The sequence below is a fragment of the Colossoma macropomum genome, unplaced genomic scaffold (genome assembly GCF_904425465.1).
Source record: "Colossoma macropomum unplaced genomic scaffold, Colossoma_macropomum, whole genome shotgun sequence".
Lineage (NCBI taxonomy): Eukaryota > Metazoa > Chordata > Actinopteri > Characiformes > Serrasalmidae > Colossoma > Colossoma macropomum.
In genome coordinates, this window is record NW_023494800.1 from 33,079,033 (window position 1) to 33,101,748 (window position 22,716).

General features: G+C 40.0%; 1 protein-coding gene across 1 annotated transcript in view; it reads right to left on the minus strand.

Annotated features, from left to right (window-relative positions):
• Positions 1 to 22,716, minus strand: part of loxhd1a (lipoxygenase homology domains 1a) — a 59,155-nt gene that overhangs the window by 5,417 nt on the left and 31,022 nt on the right. Inside the window, exons 18-36 of the mRNA XM_036587662.1 lie at positions 22,455 to 22,615; positions 21,243 to 21,419; positions 20,104 to 20,242; positions 19,426 to 19,577; positions 18,736 to 18,869; positions 17,973 to 18,133; positions 16,638 to 16,742; positions 16,215 to 16,343; positions 13,592 to 13,756; positions 11,893 to 12,074; positions 11,654 to 11,770; positions 9,840 to 10,002; positions 9,275 to 9,429; positions 7,873 to 8,082; positions 7,274 to 7,394; positions 3,900 to 4,105; positions 2,766 to 2,951; positions 1,457 to 1,584; positions 1,116 to 1,233 (exon numbers count right to left, since the gene is read on the minus strand). Coding sequence (XP_036443555.1) covers positions 1,116 to 1,233; positions 1,457 to 1,584; positions 2,766 to 2,951; positions 3,900 to 4,105; positions 7,274 to 7,394; positions 7,873 to 8,082; positions 9,275 to 9,429; positions 9,840 to 10,002; positions 11,654 to 11,770; positions 11,893 to 12,074; positions 13,592 to 13,756; positions 16,215 to 16,343; positions 16,638 to 16,742; positions 17,973 to 18,133; positions 18,736 to 18,869; positions 19,426 to 19,577; positions 20,104 to 20,242; positions 21,243 to 21,419; positions 22,455 to 22,615 — 2,909 coding nt within the window. The remainder of the gene's footprint in view (positions 1 to 1,115; positions 1,234 to 1,456; positions 1,585 to 2,765; positions 2,952 to 3,899; positions 4,106 to 7,273; positions 7,395 to 7,872; positions 8,083 to 9,274; positions 9,430 to 9,839; positions 10,003 to 11,653; positions 11,771 to 11,892; positions 12,075 to 13,591; positions 13,757 to 16,214; positions 16,344 to 16,637; positions 16,743 to 17,972; positions 18,134 to 18,735; positions 18,870 to 19,425; positions 19,578 to 20,103; positions 20,243 to 21,242; positions 21,420 to 22,454; positions 22,616 to 22,716) is intronic.

Consider the following 22,716-nt stretch of genomic DNA (forward strand, 5'->3'; position numbering starts at 1 on the left):
CTCGTTTAACACGAGGAGGTGCTGCCTTCACTTTGCAAAGCCTTTGGCCACAATATTGCAACCTTTCTTGGTATTAATGACACTTTAATGTCGTAATTCTATGACTTTTTTCTTGAAATATTACAACTTTTTTCTCGACATATTACGACTTTATTCTTGAAGACTACTATTTTTATTTTTATTAACAGTGGCCGAAAAGAGCCGTCATAGAAAAGTGACTGCTGTTTGTCAAATAAAAAACATTGAAAACCTTTTGAAAAAAATGGATCATTCTACCAAATTGGTTCAAAGATTTTTTAGAGCTGAAAACAAATTTGGGACTTTTAACTGACTTGGACTTCAGACCAAAATCCTTTTGCTTTGAGTGACCCTGTACGTTTATTATATTTATTTTATTAAAATTAACATTTGAACATTCCATTTTTTCTATTGCTGTAACTTTACCAAATGTTTCAGTAGTGACTGTTTCGGTAGTGACAGTTTTAACTCTACTAGCAAGTACATGACTAGCAAACACAGCTTTGAACAGTACACATATGACATCATCATGTTTTTCATTAAGACAAAAAAAGTTAACTCATTGCAGAAAATCTGTGTTTCGGTTGTGACAATTCTTAATGTTCCGCACTGATTTTCAGACTTTGGGACACATTTACTTCAAAACAATGGAATCTAACTGCTCACCATGTGGCCATGAGGGACAGGGATGCAGCCTCACTTCCTGCTCTGAAATACAGGGGCGTGGCTAAAATAAGGCTCCACCCACATCCTAAAACTCTCTGGTTTGATAGTGATGCAAACGTGGGACAACATTTTTTGAATATTTTTTTTTTTATTTAAAAATTAAACTAAAGATAAATCTAAATCTTTTAACTTTAAAAGAAATTGTATGAAAGAAAACAGAGAAAAAAATTGGTATGTATTTAGCTTATTACTATCTCAATTAATCCCTTAAATGTTTTATTGCACACGTATGTATGTATCTATGTCTTAAATTATGTAATCTGCTTGATTTGATTAGAATATCAAAACAACAATAATAACTCTAGACTACTAAGTGTTAAAGGAAGATAAGCATAAATGCACTTCTGTGCTGAAAAAGAAGACACACACACCTTATCCAGGAACCAGTCAGGTCTACTTCCAGTGCCGTCAATGCGGACTCTCATTTTCCTGAGTGGAGCGATGTCCTCTATTTCCACATTGAAAGTGTCAATCTGCCCTCGCTCAAACCTAAACACACACACATCCACATGGACATCAGCCTATTTTCCCCTCTTAAGAGCTACACAGCTAACAACATCACATCACACAGTGTGAGTGAGCGAACATAGTTTCAGGACAGATTTGTTACAGTATTCATACTTTTACTCCCCACCAGTTCATACTCAGCATTTCTTGCAGATATGGGCCCAATACTGAGAGCCAGTGCATGCCTAGGTGATGGAGTGGGTACCTGTCCTCTAATTTAGGCAGTAGGATCTCTTCTGATGTGCCGTAGGTTCCAAACACTGTGATGTAGATCTGAGAGTCTGTTCCGGCATCCTGGACATCCCCTGTTACCACGGTTACCTCGTAAATCACCTAGTGGGTGAGAGGAGGAACATGTGAGGCCACAGTTGACCTGGGGTTTATGGCATTTACCCCAAATTCATCATGATTAATGAAGTAAGGCTTTACAGAGGAGCAGAGTTATAAGGATTGCTGTATACAGTACTGTATACACACACCGTACAGCTTGAAATACAGTTGTATGTAAAGTTTGAACACCCCCAGTCAAATGACATGTTTTGTTGATTTTCTAGGTGACAATAAGTTAACATTTTCTCTACAGGGGACTTAAATATCTCATTTTTCAGCACATTTTAGTGCATAATTTCTATTTATTTGAGTTTAAAATATATAAAAATATAGCACATATAAAATTTGCCTTCATTTTTGCACTGGCCACACTTCATGTTTTTTTTTCCAGCAAATAAACAGACATTGTGCATTAAAATGTGCAGAATTGTGTTGTCTGCAGAGGACGTCTTCACTCATTTTCAGTTAGAAAATCAACAAAATATGTACGACTGTATTTGTCTAAATCTGATGGAGCCCCGGCTGCTCACACTGGGTTTGGTCCGGTTCGGACATCAGTTCCAAACTGTGTGTTGGGCTCAGGTCGGGTTCATATTTTACGTTCAGGTTCCGCAGCCCACCTTCCCCTCCCTTTGTTTTTTCTCTTCATTTTATCCTTCTTTTTCAAAACATGATGACATGGGTCAGGGTTGGTCTTGGTTCAAGTTCAGGATCAGAATTTAGAGCTGTGGTTTGAGTCTGGTCAGGCTCGGACAAAAACTGTCAGGTTGTGTTCGGGTTTGTACCAACATTTCTTGTGCACAGTATGATCAGTGAGGACCAAATTAGTACATTTTTGTTGCTGTTGTTTAAATGTAGTGATTTTTTTTGTAATCGTCTTTTCTTGTAATAGAAATGAACTGGGATAATTTTAGCTGCAGTCTGGCTTAAACATGTCTAGTAAAAGCCAAAGAGAGGTGCCACTAACTAAGAGAAGCCTAGAAATGTGTCTTAATGTGGATTCACCAGTTATGACCTTTGATTTTCAGAAAGGAAGCCTGCTCTTTTCAGACACTTTGGAGGGATCCTACAAAACGGGACAGCCTCCAGTGAAGTAACAGCCAAGAGAAGCAGCCTTTCTGGGCTATGTGCTTGTCTTGGTGGCAGAGCTGGTTTGGACTGTGCCAGCGTGTGTACGTACGTACCTTGCGTGATATGCTAACAACCTCTGCATCCAACACGTTGAAGATTCGGGCGGTGAGTCCATCCCCCCTGTCTTTGGCCAGCCAGCACTTGCATGGGAACACGTACATCATGCCTTTGGTTGGCACGGCAACTGAGATTTCCTCCACCAACCAGCAGCTTTCAGGGGTAGCGCCATCATGACCCAGCTACACACACCACACACCACAATCACCTTTCCTGCTTTCTTGAGTGTGTATGTTCGTGTGCATCTGTTGAAGTATTTATACTACAGGCCAAAAGTTTGTAACACTGTTTTAAAATAAACATAACTTAAAATAACTTTTTTTTTCCCAAGACTTGAACAGTGAACAGTAATATATATATATATATATATATTAAGAACATATTACTCTGACCTTCTTCAGTTTACATGGGCTTGCTGTTAAAATATATCTGCTAGGGATGCACCAATACTGATAGCAAGTACTGATACCAATACTAAACCTATTGAACCTAACAAATTCTGACATTTATACAAGTCCACTTTAAATATTTTATTTTGGAAACAGCTGCATTCTGCGTCACAAATAAAACATGCTAAGCTTGAAAGAATGTTATTTACGTGTGGTTTACATGTGTATATAGCCCACCTAGGCTAAAGGCTTGCGATACCCCAAGAGACTGGCCATTCCTTCCATAAACCTCTATAATGGTTACCAATGGTTAACCTCTATAATGGTTACCATTAAGATGTTTTGCATTGTTTGTATGCTGTTAACTGGCTTATTTGTGGCATATCAGTGAAAGTAATACTTTAGGAAGAATTCTAGCTGGTCTATCACCCCCTACTATTGCCTCCTCTCAAAATACTGGCGTTGCAAATTTTTTCATGAGCATTTTTACTACTAGTCATTCCACACTACTAACATATTGCTTGCTGTAGATTCATTAACTGGCACACATGCACACTTCATTACATCATGGTATTTTCTTGATTGTAATCTATTGCTGATACCATTACTGTGTTTAAATGCTAGTATCGGTGTCGATATCAATATGGTATCTGTGCAACCCTAAGCTTACTTTCATAGCTTTGGCCTGTAGTGTACATGTACATATTAGTATGTATTTAAGTATATATGTGTGGTCTTCACCTCCATGTTTTTGATCTCCCCAACATCTGTCCCATAGCAGGTGAAGTAATCCAGCGCTCCAGGCAGGAAGCCACTCTTCCCTTCCAGGTCTAGCCACAGACGCTCTGTCTCCTTCTGTTTAGTTCCCTTAATGATGACATAAGCACGACTACAGGTCCCTGCGTCCCGGTCTGAACCCGTCACCAGCGACAGGTGATATGGAATAACTACACACACAGACATACACACTCACATAGTCGTATGGGATATGGAGTTTAACGATTCACAAAAAGCGTAATTTGATTTGATGCAGCAAAAATAAGGATTGGCTGCAACACAATACAATACACTGTGATACAATGCAATACAGCATGTTACACTATAGGGTTAGGCAGCACGACGATAATACGGTATACTACGGTATGCAAAAATGATGATGGTGTTTAAAAATGATGACGTGTCAAACTTTTCCATGATTGTTCCATATCTGAATGGATAAATAAACACATTCCACCCATTTAGATGTAGAGGGCTCACTGATTGGTGGTGCGGGAGCTCACTGATAGGATAGAAAGAGGGGGGAAACCATAGATATACATACATAGATGCTGCATTGGGTTCAGCCAGGCATGTCAACAGCTCCGCCATTTTGGGGCGGTCAACATCACTGCATTCTATACCATTACAGAGTAGCAGGTAAAAATAAAGGTACTATCCAGAATTATACTATTTCAAGAATATTTCACTCAGAAAGTGGGACAGGATTATATAATAGAGAGAACGCAACAGTCGACACTCAATGTTTGTGTGATGTTTCTGTGCAGATATGACTCACAGGTGTGATTGTTTTTTTACTGGTTTTATAAAAGCTATGAGCTCCATGCAACCTAAATTAAACTACGTCTGAAGAATACAACAAAACAAATTTGGTGACATTCGGTTGGGTAATAAGGAAGTTATGGCCAGTTTAATCCTGAGAACTCATCATATTTCAGTATTCAGTGAATTTGTCCACAAGCGGATCTTGGCCATTCCAACATGGCGGACAGCAGATGTATCACGTCAGACAGAGAACAACAACGCGACATCTACGTATATGTATATCTATGATGATAATTAGCAGCTCAGCCATGGCAAAAAGCTACACGCATCAGAACCACACATTCTCTGAATACTCCATAGAACACGTTTGATTAGTCACTCTTTTTTTGCTCTCTTAAACATTTTTATCATCTAAATCTGAGTCACTAATTTTCAGAATGAAGCCTTTACTGTGACAGCTGGTTCTGCAGCCTGCTCAACAAGCTAACATTAAGGTAGCATGTCAGGCTAAAGATCCTAACACCACAGAACAGGCTTAATTTAGCCATTCTGTCCTTTCAGCGGCTGCTCAACTTCACTCTCTCAGATTGTAATCATTATTAAACTTTGTGCTTTAGTTAGCCAGAATCAAACATGTTCTGTGGTGGGCAGAGCTGTTACCTAACGCTATCCAGCACCACTCTCCTGTTAGTAGCACTGTTAAACATTTATCAGTTGTTTGATAGATGCTTTGACATTTATTAAACAATGGCATGAAAATTGTGCACTGTGTTGACTTATTTGGTAACCACGAGACAGCAAAAAGCGTCCCCCCGGCGCTCTTCTTCCACTCTGGATGACTGTTTACAGTGCATGATGGCTAACGCAGTTTCACTGAAATTAGGTCATTTCTGCCCTATGGGTCTCCGAGTTACTTAATCAAAATATGGAATCATTAAAATATTGTCAGATATTATTTTATCTTGAGATATTTTTTTCGGTATCTGCTGCGGCAGTCTCACCTGGTCCTCTAGCAAGGTATGCTGCATCTAAGGAGGAAGGGCGCTTATTATTTATTCATTATTCTATGGGCCATAAGTATATAAACCCAGAAAGACTTGTCTGTGTAGGCTAATTCCATATAAGATACACAGCATTGTAGGATAGATGGTGTCATAAATGCAACAATGAGTGCGTTTACATGCACTCAGTAATCTGATCATAATTGGATTTCTGCAGTTATCCGATTATTCAAATTATAAGTAAAGTCAGAGTAAGTAAACTCTTTCGAATTTCCCAGTCTGCGCATGTGCAAGCATAAGCAAGCCGTGTTGCTGCAAGATGGCAGCAAAATGCTTTCGGAGCGACGCTGAAATCAAACACGAAGTGAAAGATTTAAATATTCTTCATGTTCTAGATGATGTATGTTCATATTTTCAGGTAAAGTGGCTCAATGTTTTAATAAAAAAACCAACGGCGTGAAGTTTTACATTACATATCTTACGTCTTCTTCTGTGAATTTATTGGCTGGTTGCAAAGAAGAAATCTGATTACTGTCTGACTCATGTAGACCTGGGGTTTCCCATTATCTGAATACTCAAAAGTGCACGTAAACGCGTTGATTGGAAGAACTCACAGAAGAAGACATGACATAAACGTAATGTAAAACTCAAACCGCGTGCTGCAACTTTTTTCTTTTTTTTTTTTTTTAACCATGTATTTGTTTTCAGCGTTGCTCCAAAAGTATTTTGCTGCATCTCGCAGTTTCCAGTACCACTGTTTTCACACATGCGCAGACTGAGAAATCCGAAAGAAATCAGAGTAAGAATTTACATGCACTGAAGTGCATAGAAAATGTAGAAAAACACAAGACAAATGTAGAAAAATGTGTACAGAAATATGACTACTGCCTGACTTATGTAGACCCGGAGTTACCCCATTATCTGGTTACTCAAGTCCATGCAAACATGTGGATCAGATTCCTGACAAAATCTGATTTTCTGCAGTTATCGGATTATTAAGTGCATGTAAACGCACTCATTGACCTCTGTTGCCAGCAGCTCAGCTTATGTGTGGTTTTGTTATTTTTTTTTAAACTCAATTACAATCATATACTGTATACCCCGGTGAAATGAGGGTAAGAAAAAACAGATACTGCCCAAGTCTATAATGCTGCCAAGCAATACAATACGATATGCTCCAATATACTGTTACACTGCCACACAATGTGATACAATACGATACAGTGTGATGCGCAGTGATACAATATGTTTCATATTGTATCGTATAGTGTAACAACACAATGCACAGTGATACAATTCATTACAAGGCGAGACTGTTATGCCACACAATTCAATACAATACAATACGATACATTACCATTCATTATGATATGATACAATACGATATGCTGTAACACAATTCAGTACCATGCGATACAGTATGTTATGCTGTCACACAATTTGATACAATACTATATGTTGTACTGTTACAAGTATACTGTAAAGCAGTGTGGCTCTAAGAAGTGTTGACTGGAAGTTTTATATGGGTTTCTTGTTTTTTTCATGACTGTATTGGTGTGTGCGTTTGCTCACCTGAACCCTCTTCTTCTTCCTCCTCTGCATCTTTTTTCTTATTCTTCTTGTTCATGTTGCTGTCCAGGTTTGTCACTTTCTTTATAGGACAGAACGCAGTTTCTCTTTCTCCCTCAAAACCCTACACACACACACACACACACACACACACACACACATGTTGAGCTGCTAGCAAGCAATGAGGGGCAAAAGGGGAGGGGTGAGAACCGCTTGCTGTGAAAACAAGTGAAAATAATCACAATAAAAACCAGCATTTAAACACAACAACAGTTTATAAATGTTGATTTGCTTGCTCACGTATGATTTAAAAATCTCTGATTTGTAAATTATTCCCATTTCCATGGAAATATTTTAAAATGCACAGCGTAAAAACCAGGGACCTCCAAAACAGGTGGAAATTGGATATGATGGCGACTGAAAAGGGGCTAATTTGCGGGTATTTACATGAATATGTGGTGATCACATAGGGTCAGGGTAGTTTTAAAGAACAGGAATCATCACTGTCCAATCAGTTATGAACCGCACTGCATGTAAACGCAGGGAGAGGAATGGTACGTTTTAACTGAAGCCTTTAATCAGAACACTCTTCACGCGCTCACCTTGACGTAGAAGACTCTGTCGATGCGCTTGTCTTCTCTCTTGCGGGAGAGCCAGCGCTCACACTGGAAGAGAAACACCTCATCCGTATCCGTGTCAATGATCTCCACCTGGTCCAGGTACCAGTCTGCGCTCAGCATGCTGTTGTCATGGCGGATGCGGATCTTAAACACCTGACCCAGGTCCACCGCTTCAATGCTGAACGTGTCCACCTGATCGATTAGAATCACAGTCACAGTGAACAGTTAACATGAAGGTTAACTGTTAGGGGTTACTAGAACGACTATCATGATAAAACAGAAGTATTGCTGTGGGGTGGTAAGGTCCAATCACATTTTTAGCCCTACCTCTTGGAACTGAATTACAGGGTAGTGGTTGAAATCTTCCTCTATGAAATGGGACCCTCAAATAGAAAGTGCATTACTTCATTAACAGCTACTAGCGCTGCTCTGTAGGCGACCCTGCCAGTCTGCAGTGACAGCAGAGGAGGGTAAAGTTCAGCTCCTCACTGCTGGGCTTTAGTTACATTTAGGGCATCATATGCCTTCAAAGGGGGGGGCAATTATTTATTATCACCCACCCTTAATTCTTCAGTGATATGAAGCTGAAGTCAGATATTCACCACCTTCTTGTTCGAATTTTCCCGTTTCACTTTAAATAGAGCAGCAATTACATTCTGGTTCTCATTCTTCAGAACTGCTGGACTATTTAAGGTGGCATGTAGTCCTAACACTTCACCCTACCCCTTTATCTCAACAAAAAATCAGGACACCCTACCACTACACGTGAACGTGCAAAACAGAGGGCTAAGGGCTATGTTGTAGGGGCAAGGAGTGAAATGGGATTAAAAAAAAGTTGCAGCTTATATCCTTGACTTTTATGTTTTTTCAGTGCCACCGAAAACATAGTACAGTTGAAGACCTTGGTGCAATGCTGGATTGGATGTCTGTTTAACCCCTTAAAAGGCCATGACCCACCGGCAGGCCCAAGGTTTTATTACACATAATTATAACTAAGAATAGCTCAGCCAGTTTACACTGAAGTCCCTGTAGTTAATGAATAAGCCTTGGTGTGTAGTAAGTAAGTAAATTATCCTTTATTAATCCCACAACAGGGAAATTCACCTCCGCATTTAACCCATTAATGCAGTGAAACACCCACATACACACTAGTGAACACACACATTGGGGGCAGTGAGCACACTTGCCCAGAGCGGTGGGCAGCCCTATCCACAGCACCTACGGAGCAATTGATGGTTAGGTGCCTTGCTCAAGGGCACTTCAGTCATGACCTCTCAGCTCAGAGGATTGAACCGGCGATCTTCCGGTCACAAGGCTGGTTCCCTAACCTCCAGCCCACATCTTTTTAAGTATGGCAATGCCTAAAGTTGTGTGATTGTCTCACCGCTCCTCTCTCGAACTTGTTCCTGTTGTTCTCGGACTTGCTGAGTTTGCGCTCCCCTGTGTCCCCCATGTCTCCGTATATGGTGATGAAGACATTTGCATCAGTGCCTGCCCCGTACACGTCGCCCGTAGTTACAGCAACAGAGTATGTATGGGCTGAACACACAAGCACAATGTCCTATTAGTGTCTATACATACTATAACCAAAGTTTACAGTGCACATTACTGTAGTTTTCAACATAAACATACATAATATACCCAATGCATACAACATATTCCACATGCCCAATAATATTAACTGAATACATATAGAATCTCACATGACTATTCACATGATTGACATGACTGTTGACATTAGTATTGTCATACTGATCATGTATTTACTCTTTTACAGCCACATACAGCTGTATGCTGTATTGCCTATAGTCACTTCCTGCTTTTTGTTCTGCATTTTGCTGTATTGTGCGCTGCATTAGCAATACTCTACGTTTACATGTAGTTGCACTCAGACTGCATATTTGTATGTTCTTACAGCCAAAATAAAGTCAAACTGAACTACCACATACTCTCCAGTGCGTCGTCCACTTCGGTCTCGATGACTTTGAGGGTTCCGTCTCTGGACAGCTTCTCGATGATGATATCAGAGGGAACCAGTTCTCGAATCGTCTCCCCATCATCCTCTGAGCGCGCTAACCAACGATCACATGGAAATATGGCGGTCTCTGAACCCTATACACAAACACAAAGATATGTGTACGAGGCTAACGTCGCTAACACACTATAAGTCAATAGTCACCCAAATCTTTTCTGTAAATACGTGACACAAAAAATAGATTTTTTGTAAGTGAGCCCTTTTTCAGTCCGAGCAGTTGTGATGTTACGAATGCATGGATGTGCAACATATTCATCATTATGAGTTATGAAATAACGACAGTTTAGGAGGAGGATAACACCTCAGGCTCCTCCTCATCAAGGGAGGTCTGGCCTTCTAGGAATGTTTGTAATTTCTTTGAAAATCAGTAAAGCAGGTTTACCACTAAAAAAGCCTCATTGACTGGGAGTAGATCTGTCTGGCATGAGGGCATTAGTGTTGGTTACACCCGCTGGCATAGCTCTTGCTTTCCGGCTTCAGGCCTGTCTGCTGTCCAGGAGATAACAGTAGCACAGACAGTACGGGTCACAGACCAGCAGCCAGTGGAACTAATTATGTACAGACAGACAGGCGGGGTAGACAGACGGACCGGGCAGGGAGACGAGCTGGGCACAGAGCACATGTGGGTCAATGGAATGGGTGGATTGCAGCCACCAAACAGAATAAAGAACCACCCTAAATGCCAGCCAGGAGAATTCTAGACCGCTGCTGTTCCAGAAGTCTGGGTCACCGGAACTTGACTTCAGGAATTCTGATCTGTCTGTAAGAATTAAGAATTGAGTCTTAGAATTTTGAGCTGTTTTTTGGAATTCTGACTGAACTGTTGGATTTCTAAACAAAGTGAACTGTCCAAAAACTCATTGTTCAAATATTAGAATTATTGGCTGACCACTGGAATTCTGAGCGAACTGTTAGAATTCTGGCTCAGCTGTTGGAATTCTGATGCAACTTTTGTCATTCTTAAATGACTGTTAGAATTCAGAGCCAGCATACTGTTACAGAACTTCAATTAGAATTCTGGACTGACTGTTGGAATTCTGAGCAAACTGCTGGAATTCTGGGTGACTTTTGGAATTCTGATCTGACCTTTTGAATTCCAATCTGGCTGTTGGAATTATGACCTGATTCCTGGAATTATGGGATGTCTTATTGGATTCTGTTATGACTGTTAGAATTCTGAGCAAACTGTTGGAATTCTGAGTAAACTGTTGGAATTCTGAGTGAACTGTTGAAATTTTGGCCCAACTGCTGGAATTCTGGGTAAATTATTGTAATTTTGAATTTTATAATTAAATATTTTGAGTTTTTTTTATTCTGATCTGGCTGTTGGAATTATAGCTTGACTCTTGGAATTATGGACCGGACTGTCTTGTGGAATTCTGACTCAACTGCTGGAATTCTGAGCCAGTATATTGTTACAGAACTCCATCACAACGGAATGTGAATTTTCCCAAACTTTACACCCCACTCATACTTCATCATATACCAGCCTTCAAAAGAACAGTACTACATGATATACATTTACTGTCCATTGACATATATTAATATTATCCATGACATTTGACTTCTTGAACACTAAAGAATGAATTAAAGAGAAGATTATGACAGCGGTAGTTTAGAAACCTTTCAGTGTGGGTCAGTTTCTCCAGAGCAGTGCAGAGTGGACTATATTAACGGTGAGTGACATGTTTAAATTAGCCTCTCGGTGGCTAGAACAGACCTCCATACCTTTCCTTTTCTCAGCAGTCTCCTGATCTCCACCCTGTCGAGGTGCCAACCCCCGTTCACACCACGGTTATCATGACCAATCCGGATCTTTTCGATTATGTCACCTATATCTTCCAGCTGCAGACAGAGATTTCAACACATTCGACATAATACAACAATTATTATCATACAAGTTTTAAAATAAACTAAGTTGTAAAAGTACCAAAAAGTAAATCACAATATTTGTTTGTGAGTTTTACCTCTACAATGAACATATCCTCCGCTCCGCGCTCAAAGTACATGCGTCTTTCTCTCTTGTTGACACAGAGAGATTTCTGAGATGTACACACCCCGTTCTGGCCGTAGAGGACAATAAAAACATCAGCGTCCGTCCCCGCCGCAAAGATATCACTGGTGAAGATCTTAATCTCATATGGAACATCTGGAACATGAGAGCAGGACAGTTTAGATGGTGTAGGATCACCCACAACACCAAATGTACAGTAATGTGGTCTCTCTCTCTCTCTCTCTCTCTCTCTCTCTCTCTCCTTTCAATCATACATGTTAGTTGTTATTTCACATGCTAATTTTTGCTCAGTGTACTCTAGTTAGCCATCATGCATCAAACATTATGGTCATACATCATGATAATTAATGGTAATGGTAACATGGACCTGTTATATGTGTAATGACAGCATGTTTACGGAATGGTTACGTCAACGTTCTGTAGCAGAGTTTAGGTAAAGTGTTACACCGCTAAAATAATATCTGGTCAACAGCGTTCCTGTTGTCCGAAACTGACCGATGATACCTATATACTATCATATCACAGGCATAGTTCTAGGTAGGCCTGGGTGGGACTACACAATCAAAGGGGGATGGAATATTTCATAAACTGCAATTTTGTAAGATAATAAATTGATTTGCTGTCTGTGAGTGCTGTCATTGTATTACGGCCAATCAAATCATTACGCTTTCCACTAAGCTCTGCCTTATTGTCTCAGCCCTGCAATTACTGCTTAGCAAACGTTGCAGTCCAACATTGCTTTAAACCTTCAGTTTGTTATTTGAGTGCTAGGGCTTTGAGTTGCACTCAAAAGATGTACCTATGGGATCTGAAAATGGGATCCTGTCCCATAAAATCATTCATAAACATTTTCCTGACTGCCACGGCGGTATGCTTTACCCTAAGATGATAGGAGGCTTAGGCTTTTAAGCTTGCTATGTTGTCTCTCCTGTCTTTGTACATTTCAGCTCTCTGATATTAACTCCGTTATGTCGTCATCATCGGGCTAAAGTTTTGTCTGTTGCAAGTGGACAATTGCTTTATATTTTGGTTGGATTTATGTCAAACCAGTATTCCATTTGATTGCTACTGTTTTGCATCACCATAGGGCAGAGGTATTGCAACAGGTAGGGTTATGACTGCACTGCTGTCAGGACATCGCGGGACAATGCACATTCAAATTGAAATAGCCTTCCCACTATTTTACAGGCCTACCCAAAAATGCATTTCTGCCTAAGCCACTGAGTTATGTGCAAAAGTGTAGGTGCCCCTGGTCAAATGACGTTTTGTTGATTTTCCGAGTGAAAGTAAGTGAACACATCCTCTACAGAGAATACACTTCTGCACATTTTAATGTGCAATTAATGTTTAATTACTGAATTTACATATCGGGGGGAGGGAACAAAACAGAACGTGACCTGAGCAAAAGTTCTGGTACATTTTATATTTTACATTTTATTACTTTCCAATATGTTTATCTCAGCAATTAAACAGCAATTGTGCACTTTTGTTCATTTTCACATAACAAAAGTCATTTGACCAGGGGTGTTCAAATTGTAGTGGACCTATAAGGGTGCAGCTCATCAAGTGGTCACTGGAAGGTACAGGTAGAAGTACTAGGTAGTAACTGTGATGATCTAAATGCGGTGCAACTAAATGTCTGTGTGGCATACAGGGTGTGTATAGCTCTGTCTGCAGCTCGTTAGGGTACAGGTCTCTAACAATGGCTCCATCGTCCTCTCCTTTGTCCAGCCAGCGGCCACATGGGAAGTGCAGACGCTGCCCCAGAGATGGAGCATCGATCACTACCCAGTCCAGAAACCAGCCTGGAGAACCACCTGATACACATACACCAAAATGGACACACACACATATGCATGCACACATACACTGTAAATAATTGTCTGTAGTATTTTACACCAAGGCTGCCAAATCCAGGGATTCAACAGAAAACAGAAACTTGCTGTAAACCAGTTACAGCAACTTACTGTGCAAACAGTAAATCTTTTCTTGAACAGCTCTAGTCAATAATTTGCTGCAGCATCTACCAGATATGTATGACATCATCAATGATGCACAGATTTTACCAGTGCCGGGTGGGTACTCAGGAGAGTCGGGAGAATTCCTGGTGGGACGGTAGCGTTTTGGGGCACTTACTGTGAGCTAATGAATAAACTCACACATAGAAACACAAGAACACTCAGAAAAACTATACATGCTACATCCAAGTGTGTATGTGTAGTAATTTAAGGGTTAAACCAGCAAGACCTGCAGAAAATGGATGAGGACATATCCGAGCAGGTGGGCAGTGAGAAATGTTGACGGGACATTATTTGAAGTTACTTAGCTAACGTTGGCATTGTTTGACTGTCAAGTCCCACTTCGGCCCTGGATTTCATGAATGCCTCTGTACACACTCACAGCTACACATGGAGCTACGCCAACATACTATATAAGGCATTCACCTTCGATGTATGATGATGTACCCAGTCTGAGTTTGAGTACACAAATATTCATTAATGTTTATGCATCAGACATGAGGGCTATACATATCTTAATGTGCAGTCAAATCCATGGTGACCGCCCTTCAAGTAAAGTATTACTGTGAAAGACAACCTACCAGATACATTATATTTCCACGTTTCATTTATTTGATTGATGATATTAAAGTAATAATCTGTAAGTAGACACAACTATTCTACACATTTTTCCCATTTAAAACAAAGTCTAAGATTAGGTAATATACTACTTCACTAAGGCAAGACACTACAGGTGAACTGGGAAATTAAGAAAAATATATATATCACAATATTTATTTGCAGGTTGATTACTGACCTTCTATGAGTGTTTTTTGCACTTGAAGTTTTCCAAAACATTACATTTGGATATGCTTATGAGATTGCACAAATCTAGTCTTTAGGTGATGTTAGAATTGAATTAAAAGTACTGGAATTTCATTCCTTTCTTGTTTATTCAAGTAAAAGTACACTTTTCGTTGTTATTATAAAATGTTTTTCAGGTACAAAATTGTTTTATTTATAGTACACAGTCTAGCATAAACCCAGCTATTAGCAATATATTAAGAAATCCTTCTGTAATATCCTTCATAGCAGGTTTAGGAATGAAAGTGTGGAAATTCAAAAATCCAGGTATTCTATAAATTGATTTTTTTTGTTTCTGAATGTAGAGAAAAGCTGTGAAAACAAAAGGATAATTTCAGCAATCTTTAAAAATTTCCTCATACTTAAATGATTACAATGTAAACAGAGTCATTCAGAGTGGTTTGGTGTGAAACGCTCTGTTCTAGAGAAACTTACAGAGTCAGAATGGTTCACAGTGGTGGTGATAGGAACCAGATGTCCACCTCTTAAAGCTCCCTCACAGACATGAAATGCTTCTAAATACACTGCCTGATGATCTGAGAATTGTTTTACGATAGGTTTGCGATAAACGCTTGGCCTAAAATATTTGGATTATGGACTGTTTCACCATCAACATTCCATGTAAAAAACTCATGCAGGTCCACTGGTGGTTTTGGACAGTTAATAAAATGGCTATATTTGTGTTGTAGTCACGGCGACCCCTGGTTCCTATGACCACCACTCTGAATGATTCTGCTTACATCTCAACCACTGAATTATGTAGAAATGGTATTACAAAGTAAATAAAGATATTTCTACGATAAACAAGCTTTTTGGTGATATATGACATGACATGGTTGTGTCATGTGGGTGGAAAAATCGAAAAAAACAGACAGGACCAATGTTGTCATTTCTGCCTGTGATGTCTTGCCTTAACTAAAAACTTTCTCCTGGTTATTAGGATAAAAAAAACATGTATATTACTTTTATTTTTTGCTGTAAAAAAGAACAGCGATTCGTTACAGTGTTAACACACATTCAGATGCACAAACACACCCACATACACACCCCGCCCATAAAAGAAATGTGAGTGAAAAAACAGTATACATAATTTACACCTACATGCCTACATGTGTGTACAGTACTGCGCAGAAGTCAGAGACCACCCTTCGTTTATTTAATTTCCATTAAAAACAGCCAAGTTATTCATTTTTCAGCAAAAATTTAACAAAAGCCTCAACAACTAAATATAATGTCACATTTTCTGGTCCTTTATATCTAATGTCCTCAGATCTATCTGCCTAAAAATGAGTAACTTGCATTTAATAGCTGTTAAATGAAGGGTGATGCGCCACTTTTGCACAGCACTGTACCTGCAAAGGATCACAGGCAAATACAAAAACAATGAAAGTACAGACAGGTGCTCCGTTCATACCGGCGTTGTCGTGTCCGATGCGGATTCTTTTGAGTCTTCCGAGGTCCACAGCCTCTATCGTGAATTCATCGATCATCCCCAACTCAAACTTATTCTTATGGTTCTTAGAGGCCTTCAGATTAATAATACCTAATCACATCCAGACAAACACAGAAACAGATTATACTCTCACTATCTGTGATCGTTTCCCTCACTCTCTCATCACACATAAACAGTCTTCCATGCATTTTTCAAGCACTGTGTAAATTCAACTAGTCAACTAGTCCCAGGTTAAGCCCAAGCCTAGACTAAAAAGGCATTTCCAGTTGTAATTCCCCATTGAGACTAAAATTGTCTCCCAGGTTAGGCTTAATCCATGTTGGGAAACCGGCACATAGTGCATTTAGTTTGTCTCACATGTACACATGTAGCGCTGGTGGTTACCTGTATCATCGTTCGTCCCATATAAAACAGCATAAACATTGGCATCAGTTCCAGCGTACTTCTTCTCCCCGGTCTTGATTCTCAGAGTGTACGTGGTGGACATAGCTACAGACACACACAGAGTAAACCTGACACAGTTACTACACACTACTACTTAACAGTTTAACAGCAACAGAATGAGCTCCACACACATTGAAAAGAATGAGAAACAAGATGATTCTCATCATCGAAAGATCATGAGTTTGCTCTCGGGTGATGCCACAGCCATCCGTAAGTCGGAGTCTGAGAGAGCACAACTGTCCTTGCTCTCACCCTCCTATCACTCAGCATGATGCACGCCAACATAACAGATGTAAGAATTAGCAGTTAGCATTCTGATCAAAGTGTGCTGAGCTCCCTCCAATGATGCTAGTTTGAGCCTCATGTGTGCTAAATTCCCCTCCCCAGCTTGGCAGTTTTGTGCAATGCCAGACACCTCGCTACTGGATGGAAGGTATATCAGTGAATTCTAACAGTCATTTACTAAGTTCTGACTGATATTTCATACTTCGCATACTGACAAGCTGTGGTTTTATCTGTATTGGCACCACTGACAACACGCCAATAATTATGAACTCTTTTTGATTGTGGCTTTGCTGGGATTCAAACTCACAATTTCCCAACAACAGGGCAAACATTAGATGGTATTATAGTACTGGAAAAGCCAAAATAAGACATTCCCTTTTTAACTAGCAGTACAGACAAGAGGTGAATCTGAACACAAAACACAATCATGGTTTATATTACAGAAACATGCAAAATGTAGGAAACCTAATGAAAAATACAAAAAGCAAGAGGTAATAAACAGGTAATAAACATACAGCCACTATTTTTCACTAACTATTGGAGTACATTGGTGTACTGGAGTAAATTAGAGTAATTAAACTGAAGGATATAAATACAAAATTATATCAGCCGATATTATCAGTTATCGCTAGAATTATTAGCCCCACAGTTGGTATTGTATCGCCTGCACATTTTTTACATTGGATGGGTCCTATTATTTACCACTGAACTCTGAACATACATTATACAAACTTGTTAAGGTTTCTTTAAAGCAGGAAATGTTATTTACAGCTCTGTGCGGTTTGGTGATTTCCCTGCTTAAACAGCTTTATATTTAGCTCTCGTGTTATGGTCCTCCAGATGTTGCCTTAAAACTACTATTATCAAACGTTTTTCGTTATAACTCCATTCAGAAGGTTCCACCACACTGAAACATGTGACCTGCTGCATTTGCAGAAAATTTGGAGAACGTTTGTGTAACAGTGGTTCAACAAAGGTCTCACAGCTCACCTTTCTGCTCGAGTCCGAGCTGTGCTGGAGATGAAGATACTTCACCATCCTCATCCTCCTCCTCTCTCTTCATGAAAGCTTCGTCCACTGGAACTAGCTCTCGCGCCAGCTGGCCGTCATCTTCATCAACCGCTAGCCATCGCTGGCAGGGGAAAAAATACCTAAATACAAACACAGCAGGATTAAAAAAGCAGCAAGCGAGACAACTCTCTGAGAGCGTGAGAAACAGTGAGAGGAACCAAGACTCAAAAAGAAGAAACTCTCTGAGAGCGTGAGAAACAGTGAGAGGAACCAAGACTCAAAAAGAAGAAACTCTCCAAGAACATGAGAAACAGTGAGAGGAACCAAGACTCAAAAAGAAACACCACCGTAAAGCATGAGGAAGAACCACTGAGAGGAACCATGTCTCAAAAGGAGAAACTCCTTAAGAACATGAAGAATCACTGAGTGGAACCAATAGTCAACACTAGCTAAGAGTATAAAGAAGAACCAGTGAGAGGAACCAAGATTTACTAACCACTGAGAGGAACCACTAGTCAAACCCCCTAAGAGCATGAGGAAGAACCACTTAGAAGAACCAAGACTCAGGAACCACTAAAGGATTCAAGACTGGAAAGGAGAAACTCTCTAAGACCACGAGGAACAACTACTGAGAGGAACCAAGACTCAAAAGAAGAAACGAAGAGGAATACAGAGAGGAACCAGGGGGAATGTATCCTCCTCTTGGTTGCGATGGTGGCAAATGAAGCTATTTGTTGCTCACGTTGTTTCATCTTTGGAGTCCACGATCTCCACCCGGTCCAGGAACCACGCTGCATTGGCTTGTTTGTTGTCATGCCGAATCCTCAGCTTCTTCAGCAGCCCCAGATCCATCGCTGTGATGGAGAAGACATCCTCCTACGAGATATCAAAGGTCAGACTGCCAGCATGTGATAGTGTTTGGTGTAGTAAACAGCTATGTCTGTTTATATAGGCATGTATGTCTCTATACAGCGGGTGCTTTAGTCTTCCTCTCCGTCTGAATGTGGCTTTCATTGAGAGGCTTTTTATATCTTGCATTAACATGTGTTTCATGTCTGGATTGTTTCTGGATATAATTTGGCCAGATTCCATACATTCCCAGTATGACCAGATATTGTGTGAAAAAGCATTTAAACACATGTTTCGGCCTCACATATTCTCCATCTTTCACCTCCTTGATTATCCTCTTGCTTGCTAGTCAGCACTTGGAAATAAGAAAAACACATTCCATTTACATTTTTGTTAAATGTGACAAAGATTTGTTTGAGTGACCCGTTGTAATCCGATCACACTGAGCCCTGGGGGTGTTTTCACCTGGCTTTTCATGCGGTCGAATAAAATCTGACCATGATCCAGTCATCAAAAACGCATGTTGATGAAAGGTGTAAACAGCCTCTCCGTATCAGCACATCAGTGTGTGTGTCTGTATCACCTGTCCACGTTCAAACTTGTTGAGGTGGTTGGACTTGCGGAGTTTTCTCTCTCCTGTGTCCCCCATCTCCCCGTAGATGTTGATGTAGACGCCTGCGTCTGTACCGGCACCCCACATAGTGCCCGTAAACACATGAACTTCATATGTGTTCTCTGAAACAGCAGGACCACACACACACACACACACACACACACACACACACACACACACACAGATAAACAGTATAGATACCTGAGTAAACTCTGACAAAACATACATGCTGCTGTACTCATTAACCCTCATTAATTAAGGCCAAAGTCATCTTTGCCATTTAATCTACTCTATTATTCTCATTTTGCTAATCAAGTGTGGTTGCACAGTAACTTATGTGATGAGTTACATTTACATTCATTTTATATCAACATGTTTGAGTCTGCACTTCCTTCTTTTTCTGTTTGTTTTGATGTCAGGAGATCACAAAACATGACAAGATTGTACACAAAACAGTAACTTTTGAGCAACTTCAAATCATGATAAAACATTTCCTCTTCTACTTTCAAACACTGATCTGGTACGAACTGAAAGTTCAGAATCTGCCCTTCACTGAGCTGCAATGACTGTGACTTCTAAAGGTTATAACGTGTCAGAAATCTAAAAATTTGTCTGTTTCTCTCTCTCACTCTTTCTCTCTCTTCCTACCCTCCAGGTCTTCATAATCTTCAGCCTTCAGCTCCACTACAATCTCTCCATCCTCCTCATCCCGGGCAAGCCAGCGGTTACATGGACAGTGATATGTTCTGACCACCTCCTTCAGCTCCCCCGGCTCATCCTCTTCCTCCTGGACAGAAGGACAGAAGGAAAGAAGGAAGAAAGGAAGGAAAAAAGATTGATGAATAGATAGATGGATGGATGGTGGGAGGGAGGGATTGATGGATGAGATAGATGGATAGATAGATGGGTGATTAGATAGGATGGATGGATGAATGGATGGATGGATTGATGGATGGATGAATGGGTGGATGGATGGATTTTGGATAGATGGATGGATGATTGGATGGATGGATGGATGGATGGATGGGTGGATGGATGGATTTTGGATAGATGGATGGATGATTGGATGGATGGATGGATGGATGGATGAAAAGATGGATTTTAGATAGATGGATGATAAGTATGGATGGATTTAATGGATGTAAGTATGATTAGATGGATAGATGGATGGATGGATGGATGGATGATTGAATGAATGGATATATGGTTAGATGGATGATTGAACGGATAGATGTATGATTAGATGGATTAATGGATGGATGGATGGATGGATGAATAGACGGGTTTTTGGATAGGTGGATGGATGATGTAATGGATAGAAGTATGATTAGATGGATGGATGGATGGATGGATGAATGGATGGATGAATAGATGGATTTTGGATAGATGGATGGATGATTGAATGGATGGAAGTATGATTAGATGGATGGATGGATGGATGGATGGATGGATGGATGAATCAATAGATCGATTTTGGATAGATGGATGGATGATTGAATGAATGGATATATGATTAGATGAATGATTGAACGGATGGATGTATGATTAGATGGATGGATGGATGGATGAATGGACGGATGGATGGATTGATGTATAGATGAATAAATGGTCGGATGGATAGAGGGATGTGTGGATAGTTGAATGGATGGTTGGCCTTAAACTGACTTACAGTACAGAAATAAAACATATCTGTTTTGTAATGACTCATTTCCTGTTGTCTGAAATGCCCTGTAAAGTGATCTGAGCAGCCAGAGCCAAAGGCCTTAACCACTCATGACCCTACTGACCTTCTTCTTCTTTTTCTTTTTCTTGTCCTTCTTATCCTCCTCTTTTTTCTCTGGTTTCACCATTGCCATGACGAGTCGTTTCACGTATATGGTCTCCAGGAACCAGCCGGCGCCCATGCCTGATCCATCATGGCCAATCCGGATCTTATAGACCCGCCCCACATCCAAAGCCTCAATCTGGCATAGCCAAACAGAAGGGAGAGAGGAATGGGAGTGGCCTCTGAGTGTCTTACGAAACATGATTCTGAAGTGTATTATCAGTGTCTAAACCAGAGATGTCCAGCTCTGGTTCTGGACTTTTGTTACAGAAACACAGCATTCCTTAATTCTAGATACTAGACTTCTGACTTCATATCAAATTTGTTTCATATTATATTAAAGCAATAAGCAGTACAGTAATTTAACTACAGGTAAAGGGTGTTGTTAGGCAAAACAGAGTAAACACTCTTAACTGTGGTAAAAGCACTGCAACCTTGAGTGGCCTCAAGTGGCTTTTTGCTTTCATGAAACAGTGATAATATACAATACAATAAAATGTTAATTACTAGTTATTTATTATAATAATCAAATCACAAGTCTTCTTCTGATGTTCAATAGTCCATCATTATATACTAAAGTCATTTCATGAATTTGAATGTTTTAATTTTTTGTCATATATTAATATGTATCAATTTTTGATGTATAGGCTTTCACGTTATAAGTAAACTGTGTTTATCAGATGGGTTTTGCAGTGTTATGTTGGCAGCGGTGTACATTCACCTTCCCCTACTGCATTTATTATATGGCAGCTCTGTCTTCAATTTGGACAATTTATGTTTGACCTTCAAGACCTTTATGAAGCATATTCTTTACTTTAGACACTGTAATTTTACCTTGAATTACTTGATAGCTACATTAGCCTCAGCCAGTCAGCACAGATCTAGTTCCTAAGAAAATAAGACCCTTGATTTAAACCAGAGGTCTTCAAATCCATTCATAGGTGTGCATATATATCATACTCTACAAGGGCTTTGAACATGGCTCAGCCAATCAGATTCTATTGGATTCTAACTGGATCTGTTCCTTTTACACTGAGATTTTAATGAAGTGCACAGATTTAAAGAATGCATACAGTATAAAAGTAAATGAGGGTACATGTAAGACTGCAATCAGTCTACTAGATATAGATCTAGAAATTTCTATAAAATGCTTCACACATATATACACACATACCCGAAAGATCTCGGTGGTTCCCCTCTCGAAGTTGTTGGAGCGGCTCTTCAGCTGAATGACCTCAGTCTTGCCCTCTTCGCCATAGATCTGCAGGAAGACATTAGCGTTGGTTCCTCCCGCAAACACATCACCCGTCACGGCCGTCACCTCGTAGTTAATCACTGCAATCACAGCACAAAGTCAGTTACGAAATTCAGCACTCACATTAGCATATTCTAATGTTTCCTATTGGCTGGAGCCTTCAGTGAAGAAGTCAGTAGAG